Source organism: Rhinoraja longicauda, chromosome 19, assembly GCF_053455715.1.
Source record: "Rhinoraja longicauda isolate Sanriku21f chromosome 19, sRhiLon1.1, whole genome shotgun sequence".
NCBI classification, from domain to species: domain Eukaryota; kingdom Metazoa; phylum Chordata; class Chondrichthyes; order Rajiformes; family Arhynchobatidae; genus Rhinoraja; species Rhinoraja longicauda.
Genome location: NC_135971.1, coordinates 2,810,186 through 2,824,451, shown reverse-complemented (window position 1 = coordinate 2,824,451; position 14,266 = coordinate 2,810,186). Strand labels below are relative to the sequence as shown.

The following is a 14,266-nucleotide window of genomic DNA, read 5'->3' as shown; positions in this document are numbered from 1 at the left end:
GTACAGAAGTGTGAAAACGCACACCTCCAGATTCCCATCCCCTCCCCTCTCTGCGTTCCGCAGAGACCGTTCCCTCCGTAACTCCCTGGTCCACTCGTCCCTTCCTACCCAAACCACCCCATCCCCGGGCACTTTCCCTGCGACCGCACGAGATGCAACACCTGTCCCTTTACCTCCCCCCTCGACTCCATCCAAGGACCCAAACAGTCTTTCCAGGTGAGACAGAGGTTCACCTGCACCTCCTCCAACCTCATCTATTGCATCCGCTGCTCCAGATGTCAACTTCTTTACATCGGCGAAACCAAGCGCAGGCTCGGCGATCGCTTCGCTCAACACCTGCGCTCGGTCCGCATTGACCAACCTGATCTCCTGTGGCTGAGCACTTCAACTCCCCCTCCCACTCCCAGTCTGACCTTTCTGTCGTGGGCCTCCTCCAGTGCCATAGTGAGGCCCACCGCAAATTGGAGGAACAGCACCTCATATTTCGCCTGGGCAGCTTGCAGCCCAGTGGTATGAACATCGACTTCTCCAACTTTAGATAGTTCCTCTGTCCCTCTCTTCCCCTCCTCCTTCCCAGATCTCCCTCTATCTTCCTGTCTCCACCTATATCCTCCTTTGTCCCGCCCCCCCTGACATCAGTCTGAAGAAGGGTCTCGACCCGAAACGTCACCCATTCCTTCTCTCCCGAGATGCTGCCTGACCCGCTGAGTTACTCCAGCACTCTGTGAATAAATCATTAACTCTGTTTTACTCCACAGATGCTGCCCGACATGCGGACTATTTTAATGCACCCACCTTTAAACTTTAAGAGAGGCATCTGCTTCTGTTTTACCCCTCCCCCCCCCCTCCCCCCCCCTCCCCCCCCCCTCCCCCCCCACCCCCCCCCCCACCCCACCAATGTGTGTCTCTCTCAGCGTGGGGTGCCTGCTGAACAAGCCGGTCACTTGTGCACGAACGTGTGTGGTTTGAGTTACATACTCTCGAAGCTTCAGTCTGACGTAGGGTCCCCACCCGAAACATCACTTATCCAAGAGAGACACAAAAAGCTGGAGTAACTTCGGACTGAAGAGGGTCTCGCCCATTCATTTTCTCCACAGATGCCGCCTGACCCGCTGAGTTACTCCAGCACTCTGTGAAACGTCACCTATCCACGTTCTCCACAGATGCTGCCCTGGTGAGACCACACCTGGAGTACTGTGTGCAGTTTTGGTCTCCAAATTTGAGGAAGGATATTCTTGCTATTGAGGGCGTGCAGCGTAGGTTCACCAGGTTAATTCCCGGAATGGCGGGACTGTCGTATGTTGAAAGACTGGAGCGACTAGGCTTGTATACACTGGAATTTAGAAGGATGAGAGGGGATCTTATCGAAACGTACAAGATTATTAAGGGGTTGGACACGTTAGAGGCAGGAAACATGTTCCCAATGTTGGGGGAGTCCAGAACCAGGGGCCACACACAGTTTAAGAATAAGGGGTAGGCCATTTAGAACGGAGATGAGGAAAAACTATTTCAGTCAGAGAGTTGTGAATCTGTGGAATTCTCTGCCTCAGAAGGCAGTGGAGGCCAATTCTCTGAAAGCATTCAAGAGAGAGCTAGATAGAGCTCTTAAGGATAGAGGAGTCAGGGGGTATGGGGAGAAGGCAGGAACGGGGTACTGATTGAGAATGATCAGCCATGATCACATTGCATTCAAGAGAGAGCTAGATAGAGCTCTTAAGGATTGAGGAGTCAGGGGGTATGGGGAGAAGGCAGGAACGGGGTACTGATTGAGAATGATCAGCCATGATCGCATTGAATGGCGGTGCGTACAGGCTCGAAGGGCCGAATGGCCTCCTCCTGCACCTATTGTCTATTGCCTGACCCGCTGAGTTACCCAAGCACTCTGTGAAACGTCGCCTATCCATGTTCCCCACAGATGCTGCCCGACCCGCTGAGTTACTCCAGCACTTCGTGCCTTTTGTTGTTGTAAACCATCACTTGCAGTTCCTTGTTTTTACTTGTGGACATGTTATCGTTTGGAAGTGTTTGCGTTCTATCGTGACTGCTCTGTGTATAAATTCAAGAAATTTATAATAGAATGTTATATGAAATAAAATTCTTATCAATGAACGATACAGTCTCATTTTTTTTATGCGTCATGTTGGATTGCAGCCCAGACAATCACATTCATCCCCCACACAAATCAAACCAGCTTCTCATTTTCACCCTACAAACAGCTTTCAATGGACCATCGTTACATTTTGCAGATCTTTCATTCGTTGTTCTTTATCTATCCACGCCACCGTCTATATCTCCAGAACAAGGGGCCACACACAGTTTAAGAATAAGGGGTCGGCCATTAGAACTGAGATGAGGAAAAACCTTTTTCGGTCAGAGAGAGTTGTGAATCTGTGGAATTCTCTGATCATCCAACTCAGTATCCCGTACCTGCCTTCTCTCCGTACCCCTGATCCCTTTAGCCACAAGGGCCACATCTAACTCCCTCTTAAATATAGCCAATGAACTGGCCTCAACTAACCTCTGTGGCAGAGAATTCCACAGATTCACCACTCTCTGTGTGAAAAAAAACGGTCCTAAAAGAGTTCCCTCTTATCTTTAAACTGTGTGACCCCTTGTTCTGGACTTCCCCAACATCGGGAACAATCTTCCCGCATCTAGCCTGTCCAACCCCTTAAGAATTTTGTAAGTTTCTATAAGATCCCCCCTCAATCTTCGAAATTCCAGCGAGTACAAGCCGAGTCTATCCAGTCTTTCTTCATATGAAAGTCCTGCCATCCCAGGGATCAATCCTTTCAGTGACTGATGCACTAGGACACCCAGATCTCGTTGAACATCCCCTGTTCCTAACTTGACACCATTCAGATAATACTCTGCCTTCCTATTCTTACCACCAAAGTGGATAACCTCACACTTATCCACATTAAACTGCATCTGCCATGCATCCGCCCACTCACACAACCTGTCCAAGTCACCCAGCGACCGTGAAGGCGGCAATAATAAACCGGTCATTGGCGCGGGGGAGCTGAGACCACACCCACCCCCCTCATGCAGGGTCTGGATCGCCCCGATGTGGAAGGCCCACCACCGGCGACAGGTTGTGTGAGTGGGCGGATACATGGCAGATGCAGTTTAATGTAGATAAGTGTGAGGTTATTCACTTTGGAAGTAAGAATAGAAAGGCAGATTATTATCTGAATGGTGTCAAGTTAGGAGGAGGGGGAGTTCAACGAGATCTGGGTGTCCTAGTGCATCAGTCACTGAAAGGAAGCATGCAGGTACAGCAGGCAGTGAAGAAAGCCAATGGAATGTTGGCCTTCATAACAAGAGGAGTTGAGTATAGGAGCAAAGAGGTCCTTCTGCAGTTGTACAGGGCCCTGGTGAGACCGCACCTGGAGTACTGTGTGCAGTTTTGGTCTCCAAATTTGAGGAAGGATATTCTTGCTATTGAGGGCGTGCAGCGTAGGTTTACTAGGTTAATTCCCGGAATGGCGGGACTGTCGTATGTTGAAAGACTGGAGCGACTAGGCTTGTATACACTGGAATTTAGAAGGATGAGGGGGGATCTTATTGAAACGTATAAGATTATTAAGGGGTTGGACACGTTAGAGGCAGGAAACATGTTCCCAATGTTGGGGGAGTCCTGAACAAGGGGCCACAGTTTAAGAATAAAGGGTAGGCCATTTAGAACTGAGATGAGGAAAAACCTTTTCAGTCAGAGAGTTGTGAATCTGTGGAATTCTCTGCCTCAGAAGGCAGTGGAGGCCAATTCTCTGAATGCATTCAAGAGAGAGCTGGATAGAGCTCTTAAGGATAGCGGAGTCAGGGGGTATGGGGAGAAGGCAGGAACGGGGTACTGATTGAGAATGATCAGCCATGATCACATTGAATGGCGGTGCGTACAGGCTCGAAGGCCGAATGGCCTCCTCCTGCACCTATTGTCTATTGTCTATAACCCGAGCGCCCGGAGAAAACCCACGCGGTCACTTGGAGAACGTGCAAACTCCACGCAGACATGGTGTGGTGGCGGATCTGTAGAATTCACGGTCAAAACGTCAATGGATATTTTGTTTAAGGCGGAGATTGGCAAGGCTCGCGATCAGTAAAGGCGTCAGTTGTTACGGGGAGAAGGCGAGAGAATGGGGTTGAGAGGGAAAGATAGGTCAGCCAGCATTGAATGGCGGAGTAGCCTTGATGGGCCGAATGGCCTAACTCTGCTCCTGTGACCCATGTCCTTATGAACGGACATCGACCGCAGTCCGGATGGAACCCGGGTCCCTGGCACTGAGAGACACCACCGTGCCGCCATGCTGGCCTGTTAGAAACATAGAAACATAGACAATAGGTGCAGGAGTAGGCCATTCGGCCCTTCGAGCCTGTACGCACCGCCATTCAATATGATCATGGCTGATCATCCAACTCAGTATCCCGTACCTGCCTTCTCTCCATACCCCCTGATCCCTTTAGCCACAAGGGCCACATCTAACTCCCTCTTAAATATAGCCAATGAACTGGCCTCAACTACCTTCTGTGGCAGAGAATTCCACAGATTCATCACTCTCTGTGTGGAAAAAAACGGTCCTAAAAGACGTCCCCCTTATCCTTAAACTGTGTGACCCCTTGTTCTGGACTTCCCCAACATCGGGAACAATCTTCCCCGCATCTAGCCTGTCCAACCCCTTAAGAATTTTGTAAGTTTCTATAAGATCCCCCCTCAATCTTCGAAATTCCAGCGAGTACAAGCCGAGTCTATCCAGTCTTTCTTCATATGAAAGTCCTGCCATCCCAGGGATCAATCTGGTGAACCTTCTCTGTACTCCCTCTATGGCAAGAATGTGTTTGGTCTAAATTGCTGGAATAGCTCGCAAAAGGGCAGTTCTTCACTGTATAATATACAACAGACAGTAGACAATAGGTGCAGGAGGAGCCCTTCAAGCCAGCACCGCCATTCACCGTGATCATGGCAGATCATCCACAATCAGTACCCCGTTCCTGCCTTCTCCCCATACCTCCTGACTCCGCTATCCTTAAGAGCTCTATCTAAGTCTCTCTAGAAGGCATCCAGAGAATTGGCCTCCACTGCCTTCTGAGGCAGAGAATTCCACAGATTCACAACTCTCTGAGTGAAAAAAAAAATCCTCATCTCCGTTCGAAAAGGCCGACCCCTTATTCTTAAACTGTGGCCCCTGATTCAGGGCTCCCCCAACATCGGGAACATGTTTCCTGCCTCTAACGTGTCCAACCCCTTAATAATCCTATATGTTTCAATAAGATCCCCTCTCATCCTTCTAAATTCCAGTGTATACAAGCCTAGTCGCTCCAGTCTTTCAACATACGACAGTCCCGCCATTCCAGGAATTAACCTAGTAAACCTTCGCTGCACGCCCTCAATATCCTTCCTCAAGTTTGGAGACCAAAACTGCACACAGTACTCCAGGTGCGGTCTCACTAGGGCCCTGTACAACTGCAGAAGGACCTCTTTGCTCCTATACTCAACTCCTCTTGTTATGAAGGCCAACATTCCATTGGCTTTCTTCACTGCCTGCTGTACCTGCATGCTTCCTTTCAGTGACTGATGCACTAGGACACCCAGATCTCGTTGTACGTCCCCTGTTCCTAACTTGACACCATTCGGATAATACTCTGCCTTCCCGTTCTTGCCACCAAAGTGGACAACCTCACACTTATCCACATTAAACTGCATCTGCCATGCATCCGCCCACTCACACAACCTGTCCAAGTCACCCTGCAACCGTGAAGGTGGCAATAATAAACCGGTCATTGGCACGGGGGAGCTGAGACCACACCCACCCCCCTCATGCAGGGTCTGGATCGCCCCGATGAGGAAGGCCCCCACCGGCGACAGGTTGTGTGAGTGGGCGGATACATGGCAGATGCAGTTTAATGTAGATAAGTGTGAGGTTGTCCACTTTGGAAGTAAGAATAGAAAGGCAGATTATTATCTGAATGGTGTCAAGTTAGGAGGAGGGGGAGTTCAACGAGATCTGGGTGTCCTAGTGCATCAGTCACTGAAAGGAAGCATGCAGGTACAGCAGGCAGTGAAGAAAGCCAATGGAATGTTGCCCTTCATAACAAGAGGAGTTGGGTATAGGAGCAAAGAGGTCCTTCTGCAGTTGTACAGGGCCCTAGTGAGACCGCACCTGGAGTACTGTGTGCAGTTTTGGTCTCCAAATTTGAGGAAGGATATTCTTGCTATGGAGGGCGTGCAGCGTAGGTTCACTAGGTTAATTCCCGGAATGGCGGGACTGTCGTATGTTGAAAGGCTGGAGCAATTAGGCTTGTATACACTGGAATTTAGAAGGATGAGGGGGGATCTTATTGAAACATATAAGATAATTAGGGGATTGGACACATTAGAGGCAGGAAACATGTTTCCAATGTTGGGGGAGTCCAGAACAAGGGGCCACAGTTTAAGAATAAGGGGTAGGCCATTTAGAACGTAGATGAGGAAGAACCTTTTCAGTCAGAGAGTGGTGAAGGTGTGGAATTCTCTGTCTCAGAAGGCAGTGGAGGCCAGTTCGTTGGATGCTTTCAAGAGAGAGCTGGATAGAGCTCTTAAGGATAGCGGAGTCAGGGGGTATGGGGAGAAGGCAGGAACGGGGTACTGATTGAGAATGATCAGCCATGATCACATTGAATGGCGGTGTGTACAGGCTCAAAGGGCCGAATGGCCTCCTCCTGCACCCATTGTCTACTGTCTGTTGTATATTATACAGAGAAGAACTGCCCTTTTGCGAGCTATTCCAGCAATTTAGACCAAACACCTTCTTGCCATAGAGGGAGTACAGAGAAGGTTCACCAGATTGATCCCTGGGATGGCAGGACTTTCATATGAAGAAAGACTGGATAGACTCGGCTTGTACTCGCTGGAATTTAGAAGATTGAGGGGGGATCTTATAGAAACGTACAAAATTCTTAAGGGGTTGGAGAGGCTCGATGCGGGAAGATTGTCTATCGGGGTCTGAAGAAGGGTCTCGACCCGAAACGTCACCCATTCCTTCTCTCCCAAGATGCTGCCTGACCTGCTGAGTTACTCCGGCATTTTGTGAATAAAGAGAGTTTTAGTATAGTGTGTGATTGTGATATCAATAAACCAACTCCAATATCAATACCGGGAATCGATTTTTTATTTGCAGATTTATTTGATTAAATTTATTCACTCCTTATTGAAAGTGTTATCGAGCCACACGAGCCCCATCTACCCATGTTTGGGACCATATCCCTCCAAACCTGTCCCATAGAAACATAGAAACATAGAAAATAGGTGCAGGAGTAGGCCATTCGGCCCTTCGAGCCTGTACGCACCGCCATTCAATATGATCATGGCTGATCATCCAGTCCCATCAATGAACCTGTCCAAATGTATTTTAAACGTCACAATACCTGCCCTATCTATTTCATAGGTTAGGTGAGTGACTTGGATGGGTTAGGCGAGTGGGCGGATGCATGGCAGATGCAGTATAATGTGGATAAATGTAAGGTTGTCCACTTTGGTGGCAAGAACAGGAAGGCAGAGTATTACCTGAATGGTGGCCGATTAGGAGAAGGGGAGATGCAACGAGACCTGGGTGTCGTGGTACACCAGTCATTGAAAGTAGGCATGCAGGTGCAGCAGGCAGTGAAGAAAGCCAATGGTATGTTGGCATTCATAGCGAGGGGATTTGAGTATAGGAGCAGGGAGGTTCTGCTGCAGTTGTACAGGGCATTGGTGAGACCACACCTGGAGTATTGCATACAGTTTTGGTCTCCTAATCTGAGGAAAGACATTCTTGCCATAGAGGGAGTACAGAGAAGGTTCACCAGATTGATCGCTGGGATGGCGGGACTTTCATATGAAGAAAGACTGGATGGACTCGGCTTGTACTCGCTGGAATTTAGAAGACTGAGGGGGGATCTTATAGAAACTTACAAAATTCTTAAGGGGTTGGGCAGGCTAGATGCGGGAAGATTGTTCCCAATGTTGGGGAAGTCCAGAACCAGGGGTCACACAGTTTAAGGATAAGGGGGAAGTCTTTTAGGACCGTTTTTCTTCACACAGAGAGTGGTGAATCTGTGGAATTCTCTGCCACAGAAGGTAGTTGAGGCCAGTTCATTGGCTATATTTAAGAGGGAGTTAGATGTGGCCCTTGTGGCTAAAGGGATCAGGGGGTATGGAGAGAAGGCAGGTACGGGATTCTGAGCTGGATGATCAGCCATGATCATATTGAATGGCGGTGCGTACAGGCTCGAAGGGCCGAATGGCCTACTCCTGCACCTATTTTCTATGTTTCTATGTTTCTATGTTTCTATCTGGCAGTCCGTTCCATACACCCACCACCCTCGGTGTGAAAAGGTTGCCTCTCGTGTCCCTAATAAAACGTGCCCCTCTCGCGTTAAACCTATGTCCTCTGGTTCTTGATTCCCCTATCCTGGGGTTAAAAGACTGTGCATTGCCATTATCTATCAGTTCACAAGTTATAGGAGTAGATTTAGGCCATTCGGCCCATCGAGTCTATTCCGCCATTCAACCGTGGCTGATCTCTGCCTCCTAATCCCATTCTCCTGCGTTCTCCCCATTGCCCTTGACACCCATTCTAATCAAGAATTTGTATATCTCTGCCTTAAAATTTGACAAGCAAGTCAACGCTGTGGTAAAAGCCAGCTTCTTCCAACTTCGTACCAGAGCTAAAATCAAACCTTTCCTCCAATTCGACAACACTGAAAAAATCATTCACGCTTTCATTTCCTCCCGCCTAGACTACTGCAACTCCCTGTACACTGGGATCAGCCAATCATCCCTGTCCCGCCTGCAACTGGTCCAAAACGCCGCAGCAAGACTCCTGACGGGTACCCGTAAAAGGGACCACATCACCCCGATTCCGGCCTCTCTCCACTGGCTCCCTGTACGGTACAGAATCAACTTCAAGCTCCTCCTATTCACGTATAAAGCCCTAAATGGACATTCCCCCCCCCTACATCAAAAATCTTCTAACCCCCCTCTCTAACTCCAGGTCCCTCAGGTCGGCCGACTTGGGGCTACTCACTATCCCGCGGTCTGGGCTTAAGCTCAGGGGTGACCGCGCTTTTGCGGTTGCAGCTCCTAGACTGTGGAACAGCATCCCTCTCCCCATCAGAACTGCCCCCCTCCATCCACTCCTTTAAGTCCAGGCTCAAAACCTATTTCTACTCCCTAGCATTTGAGGCTCATTGAGGAGGCGCTGTGAACTGTTTGCGTGCTACTTACTGTATGTTTCATTTTTTTCCTTAGTACCTAATCAGATGTACAGCACTTTGGTCAACGTGGGTTGTTTTTAAATGTGCTATACAAATAACATTGACTTGACTTGACTTGACTTAAAAATACCCACTGACTTGGCCTCCACAGCACTCTGCGGCAATGAATCCCACAGATTAACCATCCTCTGACTAAAGAAATTCCATCTCAGCTCCTTTCTAAAAGAGCGCAGTTTAATTCTGAGGCTGTGACCTCTGGGTCCTAGATTCTCCCACCATGGAATCATCCACTGATGGCCTCCACAGCCTTCTGTGGCAATGTGTTCCACAGATACACACATTTTATGCACCGCTATAAGATCACTCCTGCGCTCCAAGGCATAGAGTCCCAACCTCTCCCTATTGCTCAGACCCCCGAGTCTTGGTGACCACCTGGTACATCTTCTCTGTGCCCTTTCCATCTTAGCCCATGGCTGGGGTATCGATGGTCCAATCCTCTTGAGTGTCTGTTCAAACAATGTCCTTGTAAACACTGGAATTTAGGAGGATGAGAGGAGATCTTATCGAAACGTATAAGATTATTAAGGGGTTGGACACGTTAGAGGCAGGAAACACGTTCACGATGTTGGGGGAGTCCAGAACCAGGGGCCACACACAGTTTAAGAATAAGGGGTAGGCCATTTAGAACGGAGATGAGGAAAAACCTTTTTCAGTCAGAGAGTTGTGAATCTGTGGAATTCTCTGCCTCAGAAGGCAGTGGAGGCCAATTCTCTGAATACATTCAAGAGAGAGCTGGATAGAACTCTTAAGGACAGCGGAGTCAGGGGGTATGGGGAGAAGGCAGGAACGGGGTACTGATTGAAACATAGAAAACTTAGAAACATAGAAAATAGGTGCAGGAGTAGACCATTCGGCCCTTCGAGCCTGTACGCACCGCCATTCAATATGATCATGGCTGATCATCCAACTCAGTATCCCGTACCTGCCTTCTCTCCATACCCCCTGATCCCTTTAGCCACAAGGGCCACATCTAACTCCCTCTTAAATATAGCCAATGAACTGGCCTCAACTACCTTCTGCGGCAGAGAATTCCACAGACTCACCACTCTCTGTGTGAAGAAATGTTTTCTCATCTCGGTCCTAAAAGACTTCCCCCTTATCCTTAAGCTGTGACCCCTGGTTCTGGACTTCCCCAACATCGGGAACAATCTTCCCGCATCTAGCCTGTCCAACCCCTTAAGAATTTTGTAAGTTTCTATAAGATCCCCCCTCAGTCTTCTAAATTCCAGCGAGTACAACCGAGTCTATCCAGTCTTTCTTCATATGAAAGTCCTGCCATCCCAGGGATCAATCTGGTGAACCTTCTCTGTACTCCCTCTATGGCAAGAATGTCTTTCCTCAGATTAGGAGACCAAAACTGCACACAATACTCCAGGTGCGGTCTCACCAATGCCCTGTACAACTGCAGCAGAACCTCCCTGCTCCTATACTCAAATCCCCTCGCTATGAATGCCAACATACCATTCGCAGAGAATGATCATCCATGATCACATTGAATGGCGGTGCGTACAGGCTCGAAGGGCCGAATGGCCTCCTCCTGCACCTATTGTCTATTGTCTATAAACGTGAACCGTGCAGCCTTGAGTGAAGAGGCTTCCGTGAACATCGTGAACTTGGTCACAACATTGAGTCGTTTAATGGGATCCAGATCCAGACGGAAAAGGAACAAATGAAATCAAATGATATCCTGGGTTTCTTTCAAAACAACCTCTCTTTATTACAAATTGGCCACTTGGACTGACACGTGAAAAAAGACACAGAGTGCTGGAGTAACTCAGCGGGTCAGGCAGCATCTGTGGAGAACATGGATAGGTGACGTTTCACAGAGTGCTGGAGTAACTCAGCGGGTCAGGCAGCATCTGTGGAGAACATGGATAGGTGACGTTTCACAGAGTGCTGGAGTAACTCAGCGGGTCAGGCAGCATCTGTGGAGAACATGGATAGGTGACGTTTCACAGAGTGCTGGAGTAACAGTACCCCGTTCCTGCTTTCTCCCCATATCCCTTGATCCCTTTAGCCCTAAGAGCTATGTCTAACTCTCTCTTGAATAGATCCAGTTAATTGGCCTCCACTGCCATCTGTGGCAGAGAATTCCACAGACTCACCAAAGAAATTCCTCCTCATCTCCTTCCTAAAGGCACGTCCTTTAATTCTGAGGCTGTGCCCTCTAGTCCTAGACTCTCCCACTAGTGGAAACATCCTCTCCACATCCACTCTATCCAGGACGTTCACTCTTCCGTAAGTTTCAATCAGGTCCCCCCTCATTCTTCTAAACTCCAGCGAGTACAGGCCCTGTGTTGTCAAACTCTCATGATATGTTAGACAATAGACAATAGACAATAGACAACAGGTGCAGGAGGAGGCCATTCAGCCCTTCGAGCCTGTACGCACCGCCATTCAATGCGATCACGGCTGATCATTCTCAATCAGTACCCCGTTCCTGCCTTCTCCCCATACCCCCTGACTCCGCTATCCTTAAGAGCTCTATCCAGCTCTCTCTTGAATGTATTCAGAGAATTGGCCTCCATTGCCTTCTGAGGCAGAGAATTCCACAGATTCACAACTCTCTGACTGAAAAAGTTTTTCCTCATCTCAGTTCTAAATGGCCTACCCCTTATTGTTAAACTGTGTGTGGCCCCCTTGTTCTGGACTCCCCCGACATTGGGAACATGTTTCCTGCCTCTGACGTGTCCAACCCCTTAATAATCTTATACGTTTCGATAAGATCCCCTCTCATCCTTCTAAATTCCAATGTATACAAGCCTAGTCGCTCCAGTCTTTCAACATATGACAGTCCCGCCATTCCGGGAATTAACCTAGTAAACCTACGCTGCACGCCCTCAATAGCAAGAATATCCTTCCTCAAATTTGGAGACCAAAACTGCACACAGTACTCCAGGTGCGGTCTCACTAGGGCCCTGTACAACAGCACACAGTACTCCAGGTGCGGTCTCACCAGGGCCCTGTACAACTGCAGAAGGACCTCTTTGCTCCTATACTCAATGGATTTACAACCTCATCCTATCACTGCAATTTTTGGGCTATCAGTTAGATTCTATTCATCTGTCCCTTTCAGGTTGATTGCTTTTACTACATTAATTGCCAGAAGGTCTATTTTATTTAAATGGCAAGACTATAATCCTCCCACCACATTCCATTGGTATTCTGAAACGATATCAGGGGGGATATGGGGAGACTAAACGGTATGGGGAGAAGGCAGGAACGGGGTACTGATTGAGAATGATCAGCCATGATCACATTGAATAGCGGTGCGTACAGGCTCGAAGGCCCGAATGGCCTCCTCCTGCACCTATTGTCTATTGACTATTGTTTAAATTTGGAAAAAATTAGGAGTGATATTGTTGAACCCTCGATTAAATTTGATAGGACTTGGGGAAGCTTTATTCAATATTTTCACACAATATAAGTTGTTCCCTCTCCAGCCGTTATAATAATTTTTTACCTTTATTTGGTTAAACAGATTTAACGACAAACAGGGGTCTAAACTGTTGATATTTTTGCTTATTTTAGTTTCGGGTGATAAATTTTTTGGGGGGTTTAAAATTTTTAAATCTTTTTTTAACAATATATATATAAGTTCTCTTTTAACCTTTTATATATAATTACATAGAGACTAGGAGGTCTATACTCTCTATGTATTTTGAAACTGGATTTATATTAAGGCTACATTTGTTAAGGCTACATAGGAGCAAAGAGGTCCTTCTGCAGTTGTACAGGGCCCTAGTGAGACCGCACCTGGAGTACTGTGTGCAGTTTTGGTCTCCAAATTTGAGGAAGGATATTCTTGCTATTGAGGGCGTGCAGCGTAGGTTTACTAGGTTAATTCCCGGAATGGCGGGACTGTCATATGTTGAAAGACTGGAGCGACTAGGCTTGTATACACTGGAATTTAGAAGGATGAGAGGGGATCTTATCGAAACGTACAAGATTATTAAGGGGTTGGACACGTTAGAGGCAGGAAACATGTTCCCAATGTTGGGGGAGTCCAGAACCAGGGGCCACACACAGTTTAAGAATAAGGGGTAGGCCATTTAGAACGGAGATGAGGAAAAACTATTTCAGTCAGAGAGTTGTGAATCTGTGGAATTCTCTGCCTCAGAAGGCAGTGGAGGCCAATTCTCCGAATGCATTCAAGAGAGAGCTGGATAGAGCTCTTAAGGATAGCGGAGTCAGGGGGTATGGGGAGAAGGCAGGAACGGGGTACTGATTGAGAATGATCAGCCATGATCACATTGCATTCAAGAGAGAGCTAGGTAGAGCTCTTAAGGATAGCGGAGTCAGGGGGTATGGGGAGAAGGCAGAAACGGGGTACTGATTGAGAATGATCAGCCATGATCATATTGAATGGCGGTGCAGGCTCGAAGGGCCGAATGGCCTACTCCTGCACCTATTGTCTATAGTCTTTTGTCTATTGATTCTCCTACACTGGTCAAAAGTCTTTTCGTCCATCCCATCTATTCCCTCATTATTCAGTCTATCAAATTAGCATAGAAGTTGGGAGGTCGTGCTACAGTTGTTCGAGTCTTGTGTTCAGCTTTTGTAAGAAAGATGATACCAAGCTTCAAAGAGTTCAGAGAAGATTTACGAAAATGTTGTCAGGACTCGAGTGTTTGAACTGTCGGTAGAGGTTGGGCAGGCTGGGTCTCTATTCCTTGGAGCGCAGGAGGATTTGGGGTGATCTCAGAGAGGTGCACAAAATCAGGAGAGGAATAGATCGGGTAGATGCCCAGAGCCTCTTGTGTCTCCAAGCTAAACTAAACGAAGCTAAGCTCAACTAAAGGCAGATGGAGTTTAATGCTGATAAGTGTGAGGTGCTGCATTTTGGTAGGACAAATCAAAATAGGACGTACAGGGTAAACGGTAGGGAATTGAGGAATGCAGTGGAACAGAGGGATCTGGGAATAACTGTGCATTGTTCCCTGAAGGTGGAATCTCATGTGGATAGGGTGGTGAA

The 14,266-nt window shown here is 47.9% G+C and overlaps 2 protein-coding genes across 2 annotated transcripts in view; both read left to right on the top strand.

The window, feature by feature from the left end:
* Window positions 1–11,032, top strand: part of LOC144602487 (nuclear factor 7, brain-like) — a 20,722-nt gene extending 9,690 nt beyond the window's left edge. The window contains exon 4 of the mRNA XM_078415618.1: window positions 10,940–11,032. Coding sequence (XP_078271744.1) covers window positions 10,940–11,032 — 93 coding nt within the window. The remainder of the gene's footprint in view (window positions 1–10,939) is intronic.
* The window catches only part of LOC144603008 (zinc-binding protein A33-like), an 852,507-nt gene that overhangs the window by 762,297 nt on the left and 75,944 nt on the right, over window positions 1–14,266 (top strand).